The 19,112-nt window shown below is 42.9% G+C and overlaps 1 protein-coding gene across 33 annotated transcripts in view; it reads left to right on the plus strand.

Moving 5' to 3' along the window:
• The window catches only part of KIAA1217, a 498,998-nt gene that overhangs the window by 429,799 nt on the left and 50,087 nt on the right, over positions 1 to 19,112 (plus strand). For 26 of the 33 annotated variants that reach the window (XM_082385188.1, XM_082385197.1, XM_082385200.1 and 23 more), the window contains 2 exons: positions 17,383 to 17,487; positions 17,962 to 18,011. In XM_082385188.1, coding sequence (XP_082241314.1) covers positions 17,383 to 17,487; positions 17,962 to 18,011 — 155 coding nt within the window. The remainder of the gene's footprint in view (positions 1 to 17,382; positions 17,488 to 17,961; positions 18,012 to 19,112) is intronic. The other 7 variants (XM_082385204.1, XM_082385208.1, XM_082385203.1 and 4 more) reach the window with 1 other exon arrangement.

Raw genomic sequence — 19,112 nt, forward strand, 5'->3', positions numbered from 1 at the left:
AAAAAAGAAACAGGTGGGAGTGGGGAGCTTCCTTCTACAGCCCCCGTAGGATCACTCAAGAGACCATCACCCCGTATCCTCTGATACCTTCACTCATTGGAAGGTCAAATACAGGTCTGTATTCAAGTAGCCAGAACATGAACAAAGAGCTATTCATACTGGTTTGTACCTGTACGAAAAAAAAAAAAAAGTGCTCTGTCACTTCCAGAGCAGGAATATTAAAAATTGCCCTCGGGGAAGAGAAAGAAAATGCAAAGCAGGTGATATCATAAGGCAGGGTGTAGGCTTGCCCTGGGGAGCGAAGGCTCTCATCAACTGGCAAGTGGAGCCTCACCCCAGATGGTGGGTGAGTCACGGGAGGTGGCCCAGAGCCCTGCTGGGAGCCCTGGATGGGCGAGGGGGTACACGTGGCCGGCTGTGTTTCCTTAGACCCTGCCTCGCCAGTAAGCCTCCGTGTCCTTGTTGTGACCAGGGGATGGCAACTAGGACCTCCGACGGGTTCTGTTGAAATGAAAACGGGTGTAAAATCGCTTTGTGAACTGGAAAGTTCTCCATAAATAAGAGACTTTACGACATACACCGTGAAGCCATAGCCCCTTTGCATAAAGGAGCAGTAGCGCACGGGCCATTTGTGTGTCTGAGGCGCCGTGTGTCCAGAGGCGGGCTTAGGTCCGTATTCTGGTCTCAGCCAGAACAGCCCGCCCAGACAGTACGTTGTGAAACAGATTAAAGGCGACCTGGAGTTTTTCCAGGTGCAGTTGCCTTGCTGCGCGGACCCCTCCCCTCACCCGGTCGGCCATTGTGCCCGTCAGCAGCGCAGGCCCGGGTGTGGCTGAGCAGGGCCTGCCACGCTTTTTTTTTTTTTTTGCTTCAGTCAAGATCACCAGACCAGAATGGAAAGAAAACTGTGGAGTCTAAAATAAGTTTCCTCTAACTAGACAATTGTGTGAGTCCAGAATTCTGCACCTGGCAGGGTGCGGTTCTCCTTGGGTTATGGGGGTAAAGAGCAGGGGCGCCTCTATTTAACAAGGGGTGGGAGCCCCTTGGGGGAAGGTGGGCCCTGTTTCCTGTGTGTCAAGTTCATTCAGCTACTTACGTTCCCTGCCATGACCTCGTTCACTGGCTTCCTGTGTTTGAACTTCTTGGGACTTTTCTTGCCTCTGGGATTTTGCATTTACTCTTCCTTTGCCTTGCGCTTCCTTCCACCTTCATCTACCTGGATGGCTCCTCCCTGACCTCAGGGTTTCACTGGAAGGCCATCAGCTCAGCAAGGCACACCTGCACACGTACCCATGCACATACACAGAACCGTATAATTAGTATATCGATATTACAAATAATATATTATTACATTATAAATAAGGAATATCTGTATATTTATGTACATATATATGGGCTTGGCTAAAAAGTTCATTCAGGCTTTTCCGTGATATTGTATGGAAAAACCCGAACGAACTTTTTGGCCAAAGGTGTATGTGTATATATATATATATATATATATATATTTTTTTTTTTTTTTTTTTTTTACTTATTTAGTATGTTGTACCATTACTTTCAACCCCTAGAATGTAAATTCCACCAGGGTAAGCCCTTTGTTTTATTTATTTATTTATTTTATTGGAGTATAATTGCTTTATAGTATTGTGTTAGTTTCTGCTGTACAATGAAGTGAATCAGCTATATGTATACATATATCCCCTCCCTCCCACCTCCCCCCCATCCCACCCATCTAGGTCGTCACAGTGCACCGAGCTGAGCTTCCTGTGCTTTATAGCATGTTCCCACTTGCTATCTGTTTTACATATGATAGTGTATATATGTCAATCCAATCTCCCAATTCATCCCACCCTCCTCCCCTTCCCCCTGTGGGTCCACATGTCCCTTCTGTATGCCTATGTCTCTGTTCCTGCCCTGCAAATAGGTTCCTCTGTACCATGTTTCTAGATTGCACATAAATGCATTAATATACGATATTTTTCTCTTTCTGGCTTACTTCACTGAGTATGACAGGCTCTAGGTCGATCCACATCTCTACAAATGACCCAATTTTGTTCCTTTTTATGGCTGAGTAATATTCCATTGTATATATGTACCACATCTTCTTTATCTATTCGTCTGTCAGTGGGCATTTAGGTTGCTTCCATGACCTGGCTATTGTAAATAGTGCTGCAGTGAACATTGGGGTGCATGTGTCCTTTTGAATTATGGTTTTCTCAGGGTATATGCTCAGTAGTGGAATTGCTGGATCATATGATAGTTCTATTTTTAGTTTTTTTTTTGTTTTTTTTTCCCAAGAACAAACTTTATTTTGAATTTTTAAAATAATTCAAAATAATAATATGAATAGTATATAGTAATTCCTAACACTATGTGCCAGCCACCACCCTAAACGCTTGATACACATTAACTCATTCACTCCACACAAGTACCCATTTTAGAGGTGAAGAAACTGTGGCACAGAGAGGCTAAATAACTTGTCAAGGGTCTTACAACTATTAAGTGACCTAGCCAAGATTCACACCCAAGCCTCCTGGCTCCCAGCTCTGTGCTCTTGCCCACCTGCTGTATTGCCTCTCAAATGCCAGATATTCTGACAGACCACTGCAGCCTCTGGCAATCTCCCTTTAACAATGTTTTCTCATAACTCACTTTTAATGCAGAGCAGGGCTGAGATCCAGGAGATCTGTAGCTCTGCTACAAGTATCTGTGTAGTAAAATAATAATAATATTATTTGTCAAGCACCTACCATGTGCCAGGCACAGTGCTAAATTCTTTTTTTTTTTATATCAAATTGTGAGCATTTTCCAATGTCATTATAAACTTTTTTTTTTCACACACACACTGTATTTTATTTTTACAAGAGATAAATAGACTGACACCAAGCATTGTACATGGATGACCACAACAAAAGCAACAATGATTGCAATTACCAAACATGAAACACACTCATACTATGTCATAATATTGACATTCAGCCCAGTAATCCTCCACTGTAACAGCTCCTTTACTTTGCAGTGAACATTGATTTGTATGTTCTTTGCCTCTGAGTCCTTGTGGGATTTTTTTTTTAATTCAGACAGAAAGTCACAAAAATTATACTCATCATCATCAGTTCACTCAGTCGCATGTAATTAATTTTTTTTTCATCTTGATCTTTTGTTAGCACTTTTATGAGCTCATCAGTTTTTCATTAGAGTTCTGAAAATGCTTATTCATTCAGTTCAGCAGTACAGTCAGTTACCAGAAACCTGTACTTGTCAGAGTCTTTTCCATGAATTTCCTGAAGATGAAACCCTTTTATAGGAACATATTTACAAAAGCATCAGAGTACACCCAGAACTGTCTGTAAATGACAAAAGACTTAAAAATGACCACGGTTAAAGATTTGATGAAAGTTCATAATAATGCAGTTGACAAGAAAATTAGTTATTTCTGAGATATACATTTTAAAGTAATAACTAGGATTATGACTTATAACATTATACCAGACCATATAAGATTTTTAGAAATTTCATGTAATGTCTGAAACATTTATATTAACATATTTCCATACAAATAACCCAATGAAAGTTTAGTATTAGTTGTTTTGTTTGTTTGTTTGTTTATACTGCAGGTTCTTATTAGTCATCAATTTTATACACATCAGTGTATACATGTCAATCCCAATCGCCCAATTCAGCACACCACCATCCCCACCCCACCGCAGTTTTCCCCCCTTGGTGTCCATATGTCTGTTTTCTACATCTGTGTCTCAAATTCTGCCCTGCAAACCGGCTCATCTGTACCATTTTTCTAGGTTCCACATACATGCGTTAATATACGATATTTGTTTTTCTCATTCTGACTTACTTCACTCTGTATGACAGTCTCTAGATCCAGCCACGTCTCAACAAATGACTCAATTTCATTCCTTTTTATGGCTGAGTAATATTCCACTGTATATATGTACCACAACTTCTTTATCCATTCGTCTGTTGATGGGCATTTAGGTTGCTTCCATGACCTGGCTATTGTAAATAGTGCTGCAATGAACATTGGGGTGCATGTGTCTTTTTGAATTACGGTTTTCTCTGGGTATATGCCCAGTAGTGGGATTGCTGGGTCATATGGTAATTCTATTTTTAGTTTTTTAAGGACCCTCCATATTGTTCTCCATAGTGGCTGTATCAATTTACATTCCCACCAACAGTGCAAGAGGGTTCCCTTTTCTCCACACTGTCTCCAGCATTTATTGTTTGTAAATTTTTTGCTGATGGCCATTCTGACTGGTGTGAGGTGATACCTCATTGTAGTTTTGATTTGCATTTCTCTAATACTTAGTGATGTTGAGCATCTTTTCATGTGCCTCTTGGCCATCTGTATGTCTTCTTTAGTGAAATATCTATTTAGATTTTCTGCCCATTTTTTAATTGGGTTGTTTGTTTTTTTTGATATTGAGCTCCATGAGCTATTTGTATATTTTGGAGATTAATCCTTTGTCTGCTGCTTTGTTTGCAAATATTTTCTCCCATTCTGAGGGTTGTCTTTTCATCTTGTTTATGGTTTCCTTTGCAGTGCAGAAGGTTTTAAGTTTAATTAGGTTCCATTTGTTTATTTTTGTTTTTATTTTCATTACTCTAGGAGGTGGGTCAAAAAAGATCTTGCTGTGGTTTATGTCAAAGAGTGTTTTTCCTGTTTTCCTCTAAGAGTTTTATACTGTCCAGTCTTACATTTAGGTCTTTAATCCATTTTAAGTTTATTTTTGTGTATGGTGTTAGGGAGTGTCCTAATTTTCATTCTTTTACATATAGCTGCCCAGTTTTCCCAGCACCACTTATTGGAAGAGGCTGTCTTTTCTCCATTGTATGTTCTTGGCTCCTTTGTCATAAATTAGGTGACCATATGTGCTTGGGTTTATCTCTGGGCTTTCTATCCTGTTCCATTGTTCTATATTTCTGTTTTTGTGCCAGTACCATATTGTCTTGATTACTATAGCTTTGTAGTATAGTTTGAAGTTGGGGAGCCTGATTCCCCCAGCTCTGTTTTTCTTAAGATTGCTTTGACTATTCAGGGTCTTTTGTGTTTCCATACAAATTGTAAAATATTTTGTTTTAATTATGTGAAGAATGCCATTGGTAATTTGATAGGGATTGCATTGAATCTGTAGATTGCTTTGGGTAGTAGAGTCATTTTCACAATATTGATTCTTCCAATCCAAGAACATGGTATATGTCTCCATCTGTTTGTGTCACCTTTGATTTCTTTCATCAGTCTTTTATAGTTTTCTGAGTACAGGTCTTTTGCCTCCTTAGGTAGCTTTATTCCTAGGTATTTTATTCTTTTTGTTGCAGTGGTAAATGGGAGTGTTTCCTTAATTTCTCTTTCTGATTTTTCATCATTAGTTATAGGAATACAAGAGATTTCTATGCATTAATTTTGTGTCCTGCAACCTTACCAAATTCATTGATTAGCTCTAGTAGTTTTCTGGTGGCATCCTTAGGATTTTCTATGTATAGTATCATGTCACCTGCAAATAGTGACAGTTTTACATCTTCTTTTCCAATTTGGATTCCTTTTATTTCTTTTTCTTCTCTGATTGCCGTGGTTAGGACTTCCAAAACTGTGTTGAATAAGAGTGGCGAGAATGGACATCCTTGTCTTGTTCCTGATCTTAGTGGAAATGCTTTCAGTTTTTCACCATTGAGAAGGATGTTTGCTGTGGGTTTGTCATATATGGCCTTTATGTTGAGGTAGGTTTCCTCTATGCCCATTTTCTGGAGACTTTTTATCATAAATCAGTGTTGAATTTTGTCAAAAGCTTTTTCTGCATCTGTTGAGATGATCATGTGGTTTTTATTCCTTAATTTGTTAATATGGTGTATCACATTGATTGATTTGCATATATTGAAGAATCCTTGCATTCCTGGGATAAATTCCACTTGATCATGGTGTATGATCCTTTTAATGTGTTGTTGGATTCTGTTTGCTAGTATTTTGTTGAGGATTTTTGCATCTATGTTCATCAGTGACATTGGTCTGTAATTTTTGTGTGTGTGATAACTTCGTCTAGTTTTGGTATCAGGGTGATGGCGGCCTTGTTGAACGAATTTGGGAGTGTTCCTCCCTCTGCAATTTTTTGGAAGAGTTTGAGAAGGATAGGTGTTAGCTCTTCTCTAAATGTTTGCTAGAATTTGCCTATGAAGCCATCTGCTCCTGGACTTTTTTTGTTGAAAAAGATTTTTAATTTCAGTTTCAATTTCATCACTTGTGATAGGTCTGTTTATATTTTCTAATTCTTCCTGGTTCAGTCTTGGAAAATTGTACCTTTCCAAGAATTTCTCCATTTCTTCAAGGTTGTCCATTTTATTGACATATAATTGTTTGTAGTTGTCTCTGATAGTCCTTTGTATTTCTGCAGTGTCAGTTGTGATTTCTCTGTTTTCATTTCTAATTTTATTGATTTGCGTCCTCTTCCTTTTTTTCTTGATGAGTCTGTCTAAAGGTTAATCAATTTTGTTTATCTTCTCAAAGAACCAACTTTTAGTTTCATTGATCTTGGTATTGTTTTCTTCGTTTCTATTTCATTTATTTCTGCTCTGATCTTTATGATATCTTTCCTTCTACTGACTTTGGATTTTCTTTGTTCTTTTTTTCTATAGTTGCTTTAGGTGTAAGGTTAGATTGTTTATTTGAGATTTTTCTTGTTTCTTGAGGTAAGATTGAATTGCTGTAAACTTCCCTCTTAGAACTGCTTTTGTTGTGCCCCGTAGGTTTTGGGTCATCCTGTTTTCATTGTCATTTGTGTCTATGTATATTTTTATTTCCTCTTTGATTTCTTCAGTGATCTCTTGGTTATTTAGTAGTTCACTGTTTAGCTTCCATGTATTTGTGTTTTTTACAGTTTTTTCCCTGTAATTGATTTCTCATCTCACAGCGTTATGGTCAGAAAAGATGCTTGATATGTTTTCAATTTTCTTAAATTTTCCGACGCTTCCTTTGTGACCCAAGATGTGATCTATCCTGGAGAATGTTCCGTGTGCACTTGAGATGAAAGTGTATTATGCCACTTTCGGGTGGAATGTCCTATAAATATCAGTTAAGTCTATCTGGTCTGTTGTGTCATTTAAATCTTATGTTTCTTTATTAATTTTCTGTCTGGATGATCTGTCCATTGGTGTAAGTGGGGTGTTAAAGTCCCCCACTATTATTATGTTACTGTCAATTTCCCCTTTTATAGCTGTTAGCATTTGCCTTATGTATTGAGGTACTCCTATGTTGGGTGCATATATATTTATAATTGTTATATCTTCTTCTTGGATTGATCCCTTGATCATTATGTAGTGTCCTTCCTTGTCTCTTGTTAACATTCTTTATTTTAAAGTCTATTTTATCTGATATGAGTATTGCTATTCCAGCTTTCTTTTGATTTCCATTTGCATGGAATATCTTTTTCCATCCCCTCACTTTCAGTCTGTATGTGTCCCTAGGTCTGAAATGGATTTCTTGTAGACAGCATACATATGGGTCTTGTTTTTATATCCATTCAGCCAGTCTGTGTCTTTTGGTTGGAGCATTTAATCCATTTACAGGCAAGGTAATTTTCGATATGTATGTTCCTATTACCATTTTCTTAATTGTTTTGGGTTTGTTTTTGTGGGTCCTTTTCTTCTCTTGTGTTCCTGCCTAGGGAAGTTCCTTTAGCATTTGTTGTAAAGCTGGTTTGGTGGTGCTGAATTCTCTTTAACTTTTGCTTGTATGTAAAGCTTTTGATTTCTCCATCTGAATGAGATCCTTGCCAGGTAGAGTAATCTTGGTTGTAGGTTTTTCTGTTTCATCGCTTTAAGTATATCCTGCCACTCCCTGCTGCCCTGCAGAGTTTCTGCTGAAAAATCAGCTGATAACCTTATGGGGATTCCCATGTATGTTATTTTTTGCTTTTCCCTTGCTGCTTTTAATATTTTTTCTTTGAATTTAATTTTTGTTAGTTTGATTAACGTGTTTCTTGGAGTGTTTCTCCTTGGTTTTATCCTGTATGGGACTCTCTGTGCTTCCTGGACTTGGGTGGGTATTCCCTTTCCCACGTTAGGGAAGTTTTCAACTATAATCTCTTCAAATATTTTCTCAGACCCTTTCCTTTTCTTTTCTTCTTCTGGGACCCCTATAATTCGAATGTTGGTACATTTAGTGTTGTCCCAGAGATCTCTGAGATTGTCTTCAATTCTTTTCATTCTTTTTTCTTTATTCTGCTCCTTGGCAGTTATTTCCACCATTCTGTCTTCCAGCTCACTTATTTGTTCTTCTACCTCAGTTATTCTGTTATTGATTCCTTCTAGTGTATTTTTCAGTTCAGTTATTGTATTGTTCATCTCTGTTTGTTTGTTCTTTAGTTCTTCTAGATCTTTGTCAAACATTTCTTGTATTTTCTCAATCCGTGCCTCCATCTTTTTCCAAGATTCCGGATCATCTTTACTATCATTACTTTGAATTCTTTTTCAGGTAGGTTGCCTATTTCCTCTTCATTTATTTGGTCTTGTAGGTTTTCACCTTGCTCCTTCATCTGTAACATATTTTTTTGTGATCTCAATCTTTTTTTTTTTTTTTTAATGAGTGGGATTGTGTTCCTGTCTTCCTGGTTGTTTGGCCTGAGGCTTCCCGCACTGGAGTTTGTAGGCTTTTGGGTAGAGCCGGGTCTTGGTGCTGAGATGAGGACCTACGGGAGATCTCACTCTGATGAATATTCCCGGGGCTCTGAGGTTCTTTGTTAGTCCAGTGGTCCTGACTCAGAGCTCCCACCACAGGAGCTCAGGCCCGCACCCCGGCTTGTGAACCAAGATCCTGCAAGCTGCGCAGGGTGGCAAAAAAAAAAGGAGCAGAACAATTACAAAGAGTAATAAATAAGATGAGAAAACTAACATATATGTTAGACAAAATTAAAATATAGATGAAACAACATCCAGAAGGTAAAACAGAACCACAATAGCCAAAAAAAAAAAAAAAAAAAAAAACAGCTGGAAAAGGCCTTGGCTGTGGGGGGCGGGGCTTTGGCAGCGGCAGTGTTTAGGCCAGGGCGGGGTCTAGGTTTAGAACCGCGTTTGGATGGGAAAGGCCCTGGGGGGGTGGGGGGTGGGGCTTAGCCCCAGCAAGGCTGGAGGGGCCCAGGAGCGCTTCTGGCCTCAGAGGGCAGCGGAGCAGGCCCAGGACCCCAGCAGGCTTTCTGGGCCCGAGTGGGCAAGGGAAACACTAGGTGCGTTCCCCCCATCCTCTGATTCCAGAGGCTCCTTCCCTGTTCGTCTCTCCTCTTCTCACTGCCCGCCCCCCCCCACCCCTATGACCCCCGCAGCTGGAGGGGGCCCTGAAAGGCAGGGGACCAGGCCCGGAAGCCCAGCAGGCTTCCCAGGGCCCAAGTGGGTGGGGGAAACTAGCTGCATCTCCCCTGATCCTCCGATCCTGGAGGGCCCCTCCCTGTCTGCCTCTCCTCCTCTTCTCCCCCTCCCTACGCACCTAGGACCAGCATGGCCGGCGGGGGCCCCAGAAGGCGGAGAACCCAGCCTGGGACCCAGCAGGCTTCCCAGGGCCTGATTGGGCAGGAGAAATGCTAGCCACACTCTCCCCTGATCCTCCGAGCCCCCAAGGGTCCCTCCAGGTGTGGGAACCCCTCCCCTCTCCCAACCACCCCTCAGGGGCACTGGTCCCATCTGGCCTCCACTTTTCCTCCCCCCTCAATCCCCCCCATGTCCTACCCAGTCGCTCGGGGCTTCCTCCCGTCTCCTTGAATGTCGAGGTCCCCCAGCAGCATCTGGTAGGTGCCCTAGTTGTGGGGAGACGTGGACTCTGTGTCCTCCCACTCCACCACCTTGACTCCGCCAAGCCCTTTGTTTTATTCACCACTAATTCCCCAGCAGTTAGAATTGTGCCTGGCATAGTTGATGCCAGAAAAATCGTTGCTGAATGAATGAACTTGAAGGGATAAAAGGAAGCCTTACGTATCCATAAGGTTTTGCCTGTTATAATGTGCTTGCGCATGTATTTTCTCCTTTGCCCTCCTTCCCCATGTCACTGTAGGAGGACAGCCCTGTGGGACAGCTAAGGCAGTTGTTATCCTAGTTTGATGGTTGAGGAAACTGAGACTCAGAGACATGCAATGATTTATGAGTGCTAATTTGTATCTCCCCTTGAATGTCTGTTGGTCAACTCAGCATGTCCAAAAACGAACTCCTGTCTTCCCATCTCGGGTATGACTACTTCTTTGATCCATTACTTGGGCCAAAGGCCTTGGTGTCTTACTGACGCTGTCTCTCACATTCCACACCAGACAGCAGAGGATGCTCTCAGAGCTGTATCCGAAGATGCCCAGACTCCAGCCCTTGCGCTCGACCTCACTGCCACCACACCAGTCAATTTCTTCTCATCTGTTCTGCTCCTCAGTCATTCAGGGGCAAAGTCATACCAGCAGAGGGACAGCAAGGCTGAGAAAGAGGTCAGGACAGTGGAGAGTATGTGAGGGGGTCCACCAGGTGAGGAGCAGGAAAATTAAATGGAATTCCCACACAGTATTGATGGCTGGCAGTGAAGGAGGTAAGGCCAGCATGCAGGCAAAGAGCTGGTTTGTGTGAATAAGGGAACAGAAGACAACCAAAGATTGCTATTCTTAAAGGGGACTTTGGAGTTTCAGATCTAGAACGTAAAACTGTACCAAGTAAGAATTTAAGGTCAGAGAATGTCTGAAGAAGAGTTTGGGGATCTTAGTGCCAAATTTCTGAAAGGGTTATTGGTGTGGATGTTGAAGCTATAAAAGGTCATGGCCTGGGGTGTGGCAGCCAGGAGGCCAGCTTCCTGTGCTGAGGTCATCCAAGGATGTGAGGGAATTTCCTGGATGTGGTAGGGAACTTAAGGATGAGTAATTCAGAACTCAGAAGCAGGGGAGATGGTGAGAGTTTGGACAGATGATGGATTGAAGTGGCAAAGGGAAGATAGAACAGCCCTAGTCTCCTTTCTCCATGAGCAGAGGGCAGGGGGAGAGATAGCAGCCTTCAAGGTCAGGGTTACAGATGATATTTCTTCCTGAGCCTCTGTGTGCCCCGTCCTCCTCTAAGGACTGAGGATGCAAGAAAAGGTGCAAGACGCGGCTGTTATCCCTAAGGAGCATGCGGTGGTACCCAGGCAGTACTGTTGCCTACGAAATATTTAGAGGTACATGTCATTGCAGCCCCATTGCAGTTACCACTAACTCTGTCAATATCTCCTCAATAAATCTAGATGTTTCCATGAGAAGTTAAATTTATTGGGCACTTTTAGAAGAATGTCTTTAGTTATCAGCTCTTTCACCAGTAGGTTAACTTTGGGCAGAAATAGGAAGCTCATGGCTCAGAATCCTCTTTAAAGCTTTAGCACAAAGTCAGATCATTTGAATTCCAGTACTCTGTGAACTCATCTAAAAACACTGTCTTCAATTACTCTGGATTTTTTTCCCTCATAGCAAAGAATCGGGGCATGAACAAACAAGGGCATGGCCTAGCTTTAAACCTGTTCACTGTTCAAGTTCTGGGAAAAACGCCTTCAGCACTGCCAAGACAAAAGGGTTTTAAGTCACTTAGATTGCTCCTAGAAAAAAAAATTGACTTTGTGAAAGGCAGGCATTGCTTAAGGATGATGATACTTGCCATGTCCACAGCAGCTCACATGGTGCCTAGCACATACTAAGTGCTCAGAAATGTTTGTTGATGACTCATTGACCATTTATCACTTTCTGAAGGGGAGAGAGGTGACAGGGAATGAGCAGGAACCAGAAAAATAATTACAAAATATTAGAACTAGAAGGGAATGATGGACCACCTAGCAAGTACTCTCAGAAAGCCAGCCCTGATTACTACAGTTGTTACTGACTATCCTGTACACTACGTTCCAAAGTTAGTAACTGGTTACCAAGGTGAATGTGGACTTGGGACCTTATCACATCAGCTTGGTTGGCTGGTGTCAGCCAGCTCCCAGCACTTTTGGATATTTAACAACATTTCCTTAGGGGTTTATTATAGGGGAATTCCATTCTTATACTACTTGTTTTTTAATAGCCATTAATTTACCTAGGTACACAATGATAAAGACTTAATTCAGGCTTAAGGAGGCCTCAGTCAGTCCAAAGACAAGTCCCCAGTCAAAAAACATTGACAGTGAAAACTTAAATCAAAAAGTTGTATGAATGGACTCACTGGCTAAAAATATCTCCCCAAATGCAGATTTTTTTTTTTTCCTTCCCTGGACTCTACAGACAGAGAGCAGACCACGAGCAGTCTGGGTTTTGCTTCATCTTCACAGGCAGACATGAGGCTTGCAGGAAAGCTGGTTGTAGCAACAGGAATTTAATACTGGGATCAGCACCTTCTCTGGATTGGATTTGAATTTTTTATTAATATTATGCTTGGACCCTGAGAAAATTCATTCAGCCAGCCTGACTTATGACACTAAATGACTAGTTAACCATACATACTAATCACATAAATATGGTTTATGGAATGATATAAAATGGTTTATGAAATCACTTTTAAACCGTCTTTTCAACAGTAGTAATTATACCTGCCCTGGAATACCTTAAACCAAGCGATACTGGCAAGAATTAACTTGAGCATCTTTAGTATTCTGGTGATTATCGTACAAAATTGCCACTGCAATAAAATGACAGGGTCGTTTTAATTTCTCTTCCACTGCATTTCTCTCTTTTCCCCTTTCCCATTAAAACATACTTCATAACATTTCATCATAGAAGTCTGCCTAAGTTTCCAGTTGCTGAAATTTAGTTAAACCATAAAATTGTTTCCAGATTACCAACCATGAAATGGAAAGACAATCTTATTTATGAATTTATAGATCAGATAATCTCCCTCAAATGAATCCTGAAACCAGAAACACTTTGATGATTAAACAGGAGGGAAAAAGTTTTCTCATTACCATGTGTCAAAAGAATTATATTTTTGTGAAGTGGATTTGGCCAAGACGGTGGAACACGCATGTGCAATCCGTGTGCACGGCGCCTGGGGCATGCACTGTTTCCTGAGCAGGGGGAGAGAATCGCTCTCCCTTGACCGTCAAGCTCAAGTGTACTGAACTCTCAAGGTTCTGGCAGATCATGTCTCCTTCCTGGTGACCCCACTGGTGACATAGCCTGGAGGAGGCCACCCAAGGAGCATCCAGTCCTGTCCTCACAGATACAAAAAGGAGAACAAGTGTGTGTATATCCGGACTAGACACACAGATACAAGAAGGAGAACAAGTGTGTGTATATCCGGACTAGACGCACAGATACAAGAAGGAGAACAAGTGTGTGTATATCCGGACTAGACGCACAGATACAAGGAGAACAAGTGTGTGTATATCCGGACTAGACGCACAGATACAAGAAGGAGAACAAGTGTGTGTATATCCGGACTAGACGCACAGATACAAGAAGGAGAACAAGTGTGTGTTTGTCCGGACTAGACGCACAGATACAAGAAGGAGAACAAGTGTGTGTGTGTCCGGACTAGACGCACAGATACAAGAAGGAGAACAAGTGTGTGTGTGTCCGGACTAGACGCACAGATACAAGAAGGAGAACAAGTGTGTGTGTGTCCGGACTAGACGCACAGATACAAGAAGGAGAACAAGTGTGTGTGTGTCCGGACTAGACGCACAGATACAAGAAGGAGAACAAGTGTGTGTGTGTCCGGACTAGACGCACAGATACAAGAAGGAGAACAAGTGTGTGTGTGTCCGGACTAGACGCACAGATACAAGAAGGAGAACAAGTGTGTGTGTGTCCGGACTAGACGCACAGATACAAGAAGGAGAACAAGTGTGTGTGTGTCCGGACTAGACGCACAGATACAAGAAGGAGAACAAGTGTGTGTGTGTCCGGACTAGACGCACAGATACAAGAAGGAGAACAAGTGTGTGTGTGTCCGGACTAGACGCACAGATACAAGAAGGAGAACAAGTGTGTGTGTGTCCGGACTAGACGCACAGATACAAGAAGGAGAACAAGTGTGTGTGTGTCCGGACTAGACGCACAGATACAAGAAGGAGAACAAGTGTGTGTGTGTCCGGACTAGACGCACAGATACAAGAAGGAGAACAAGTGTGTGTGTGTCCGGACTAGACGCACAGATACAAGAAGGAGAACAAGTGTGTGTGTGTCCGGACTAGACGCACAGATACAAGAAGGAGAACAAGTGTGTGTGTGTCCGGACTAGACGCACAGATACAAGAAGGAGAACAAGTGTGTGTGTGTCCGGACTAGACGCACAGATACAAGAAGGAGAACAAGTGTGTGTGTGTCCGGACTAGACGCACAGATACAAGAAGGAGAACAAGTGTGTGTGTGTCCGGACTAGACGCACAGATACAAGAAGGAGAACAAGTGTGTGTGTGTCCGGACTAGACGCACAGATACAAGAAGGAGAACAAGTGTGTGTGTGTCCGGACTAGACGCACAGATACAAGAAGGAGAACAAGTGTGTGTGTGTCCGGACTAGACGCACAGATACAAGAAGGAGAACAAGTGTGTGTGTGTCCGGACTAGACGCACAGATACAAGAAGGAGAACAAGTGTGTGTGTGTCCGGACTAGACGCACAGATACAAGAAGGAGAACAAGTGTGTGTGTGTCCGGACTAGACGCACAGATACAAGAAGGAGAACAAGTGTGTGTGTGTCCGGACTAGACGCACAGATACAAGAAGGAGAACAAGTGTGTGTGTGTCCGGACTAGACGCAGGGCTTTTGTTCCACAGCATCCAGACCCTCATCCTACGTCAACATCATCCCTGGGGAGTCAGGAGAGTGGGGTGCCATTTAGGGGTTTTCTTTCTCTGCATCCTAAAACCATTGTCTAGCGGAAGATGGGTGAGAAGCCAAGTACCTACTGAGCCAAGGAGGATGCCAAAGGCATGTATGAAGCCCTGTGGACACCCCTCTGAGAGGACCCACCTGTGCTGAACCATTCGGCAGTACTCACCATGGTGATGAATCTGTTGACGGTCAATGTCTTGAATCTGGAATGATTCTGGTGCTTTGTTTCAGTTTTTAATGCTGCTGCCCTCCTTTGTTAGACCAGTTAATGAAAGCTGGTGACCAGAGAGGGACCAGAGAGTACACTGATTTAGCCCTAATCAGGACCGTGCCTAGGCCAGCATTGGAATCCATCTGCCGTTTCTCTCCCACCACACTCTTGCTTATTCTCTGCATCTGTGGACTTACCTACTGTTTACATCTCTTAATATTATTGCCTCTTGAGTGTAGTTAGTCTGTCTCCACACCTTCGTATCCTGCACTACAGCTTCACAGAACCCATTAAGCCTCTTCCTAACCAAAGCTGTCTAGACCCTAAGAATGTCCTGCCATTTTAAAAGAAATGAAATCCTTTGCATTTGCCTAGGATTGAATAAGAGCAGTAAACTCGTACATCTCGGGGTAGCTCTCCGCCGCTCTTAGGGCCTTGAGTTTGGCTTCCAGCATTACTGTGGGAAGAATGGGGGTTCTGGACAACTTCTACCTGGAACTCAGCAGGTCCCCCCAGAAGTGGTCCATTTCCCGAGAGCTCATTTGTGTGAGTCTGTTCCCCTGACCCGTGGAGACCAGCCACCACCCCATCGTTTCCAAGGTGCCATGCAACTTGGGTCTGATAAACTTGGGATCTCCAATGGGTATTTACTAACCTGCTTTCTTGAGTGGAATTTCTTATTTTTCTCTTTGGCAATGCACTGCTTAATGGCAGACAGGCCGCCAAGAATACACGTATAACTGAAAATGCTCTGCAGCTCAGAGGTTTAGCGTTCACAGCTATGCCTGGAAACACTTGGAAAGTCACTCCGGGTAGATGCATATCTCTTCTCACTGTTTGAGATTTCTTCTTTCCACACTATTAGAACAAAGAGATCATACTATTAATACTTAAATTTTCCCCCCAGTGGGTTGACAACCATTAACTCTCCAGACTGCACGACTTACATCCAAAAAACCCAATATTGTGACACAACCATCCATTTTAAACTAAAGAAAATGCATGGAATTCTGAAGTCCGAAGCTTGCAATTGTGAAATGAATCTCAATGTTTTTTTTACGGCACTAAGAGTTATATTCCAAAGGCAAAAAACGCAAGACCAAAAAGTTGTGTATGAACAAAATTACCCTTGAAAATCCTCTTGATTGCCATGAAGTTCAGGATACAGATACAGCATCTCTCGTGAAGTCCAGCATAACCAGTTATTTTGTTCTAGTGAAAGAACAGGCCACCATGACTTTTTCTGTTGGGTACCAGATAAAGTAGTTGGCTTGTATTTAAAAGCCCCAGTGTCTGAAAGTGCTGTTTGTAGCCCAGGAATCATCACCATTGCTCATACTACAAGAGGCCCGTGGGACTGAGACCCCCAGTGAAGAATGGGGTCCCTTTTCTGTCTCAGGCTGGGACTAGACACTTGCTGATGGGATACGATGGTAGTCCAGGTGTCCACACTGTTCTGACTCTTCTCCCTTCTCTCTTTTATTGTCTTGAACTACCAAGTAGGTATAACTGAATTCACATGCCATTGCGTGTGTGATTGCTGTCCTTAGCAGAGGTCACTCTGTGGTGGTGATTTGATAATGTGTTGGGAATACTGGTAATACTTCCATGGCACTGCCATTGTCTGACGTACAGAAATGTGAGCCAGTTTCAAAAGCTACGTGAATTGTGCATAACACTGGAGAGCCCTGAACAGAGAGGTGTAGTATCTGTGCATAATATCAAAATTGGGAAGGGTTTTTATTCAGATCTTGAGATAACCAAGTTGTTAGGGGTATTTGTTTTCCTGCTTGATCCTGTAAAAGCCCCCAGATTCCTATGACATTGATTTGAGGACCCTCTACTCTCAAGGAAACATTGATTTCAAGCACAGTTTTCCATGTTCGTAAGAGACATTCGCTTTGTGTTGCTCTTGGGCTTTACAACAAGTTTTACTCCAGACACACAACGAACATCTCCATCATTTACACCAAAATCAGTCAGCAGCCTCCCAGCTGCGGGGAGGAGCACAGCTCAGAAGTGGCCTAGGGCCCCGCTGGTGCAGAGGTCAAATAATAAAAGAAGGGCGGAAAGGCTCAAAAACACAAAGATGCACAAAGAGAATTGTTTCCAAGCTTTTCCGTTTTCCATGAGGCCTCTGCTGGTCTGTCCAGTGTCTTTTCAGTAAGGTCATCGGGTTAATACTAAACTCTGACCATCAAATCTTGAGCTCAGTGGGAATTTGCAGGCTCGTTAGCTTCCCCAAGCCAGGTTGGGGTGAACTTTGGAGGCCTGCTAAGTGGAACTTCTATAACCCTCAGATGATCATTCACCTAGACAAACCAGTCTGAAAGTCAACATAAGCTTTAACAAACAATTCTCTTGTTTTACAGAGAGAGGATGCAAGCCATGGAGAAACAGATTGCCAGTTTAACTGGCCTTGTTCAGTCTGCGCTTTTTAAAGGGCCCCTTACAAGTAATAGCAAAGATGCCTCTAGGTAAAAAAAAAAAAAAAAAGAAAGCAAACCAATTCAAAGTAATTCAATCTGTTTCTCTTTAATGATTAAGATCATTCATTCATTCCAATCGTTTTCTTGTAATCATTTCAAGGCTGAAAATATCCACATCTCTATGAATCATGGTTTGTTTGTTTGCTTGTCTATTTCTGGTAATTCTCTGGCCCAAGAAGGGTACATGGGCTTCCCAGTGCATGTGGCTTCATGGACCACTGTGCAGTGCCTGCCGCCACCATCCACGTGTATCCACATCCTCCGTCATCTGAGAGCCATGAGCGTGCCTCAGCTGCACACATGGGAAGCCTTTTCCATCCCGGCCAATAGTGGTGCTGATGCTGAAATACCTTCATTGCTTAATACCCTCACTAGCTGCTGCTGATTGCTTAGAATAGTGAATGGAAGGGGGGAAACGCATTTGGGAAACTGTATCGCTGACTCTCTTTTTCTTTCCTTCAGCGAGAAAATGATGAAAACCACAGCCAATAAGAACCACACAGATGGTCCAGGTGAGTGTTCTCCAGACCTGCAGGAGGCCTGGAGGCTGCCTTTGATGCGCCTGGTTTGCTTCCAGACGTATTAACCTCTCCCCAAGTCACCTATTTGGTGCAACTTCAGAGGCTTCTGGGGTAACTCCCTACACCACCCCTTCCCTGCTTAATGCTGAAATTCCAGATGAGTCATTAATTTGCAGGGGGGGGTCTTTAGTCCTCTCCCTTCAGTCTTCATTCATTTATTCACTTCCTCGTTCATTTATTCATTTATGAGGCCATATATCCAACAGATACTTCTATGCCTGATACTGGACCAGGACCGTGGGCATCACTAGGGCAGGGCTCCCGACTCCCTAATCCGATGCAGAAAATGGATGTGGGACAGGTCGTTATATGTGTGCTGAGTGTTAGGAAAAAGTGCAGGATGAATGTTTACCCAACAGAGCTGGCCTCAACCAAGGCCATTTCCCTGAGGAAGTAAAACAAACTGAGGCCAAAAGGATGAGGACAGAAGGAAAGAGCCATTCAAGTAGAGAGCAAAGCAGGTACAGATGCTATGGTGAGGAATTTAGATACTATTCTAAGTGCAAAGGGAAGGCAGTGGGAGGTTCTACACTGGGGAAGGGCCTCAGCCCAGCTGCAGGATGTGACCGGATGAGAAGGGGGCACGAGCTGATAGGGAGCCCCATGGCTCGAGGCAGGAGAAGAAGGCATGCTTGGACCAGGGCCTGCTTTCAAATGCCAGCGCCCCTCAAAGAGGCCCCAGTTTCTGTCCCTGTGCGCTTTGCTAGTATCCAGGTGTGTTTGATGTCCGTCGTATCCTGCAGACTCCAGGTGGGCCTCTCTCAAGAATATGAGGTCTTCCCTTCCCTTGGGTTAGAAATAGAAATCGTCACCAGGGACATGCTTGGCTACTGAATTACTCAGTAAGCACGTGGCAAGTTGGGCGAAACCCCTAATTTGGAGGAAACCACAGAGCGTAGTGCCACATGGTAGAATGGACAGAAGTGGGGACTTAAGTTGAGACGTCTATCGGTCCTGGTTCCGCACTAGCCATGTTCAGGCCCTTTAGCCGTAAAGCCAGCAGGGCTGCTCTTCCAGCATTCCCAGTCCTCA

Source organism: Balaenoptera borealis (assembly GCF_965194805.1).
Source record: "Balaenoptera borealis genome assembly, chromosome: 3".
In the NCBI taxonomy this organism is placed as follows: Eukaryota; Metazoa; Chordata; class Mammalia; order Artiodactyla; family Balaenopteridae; genus Balaenoptera; species Balaenoptera borealis.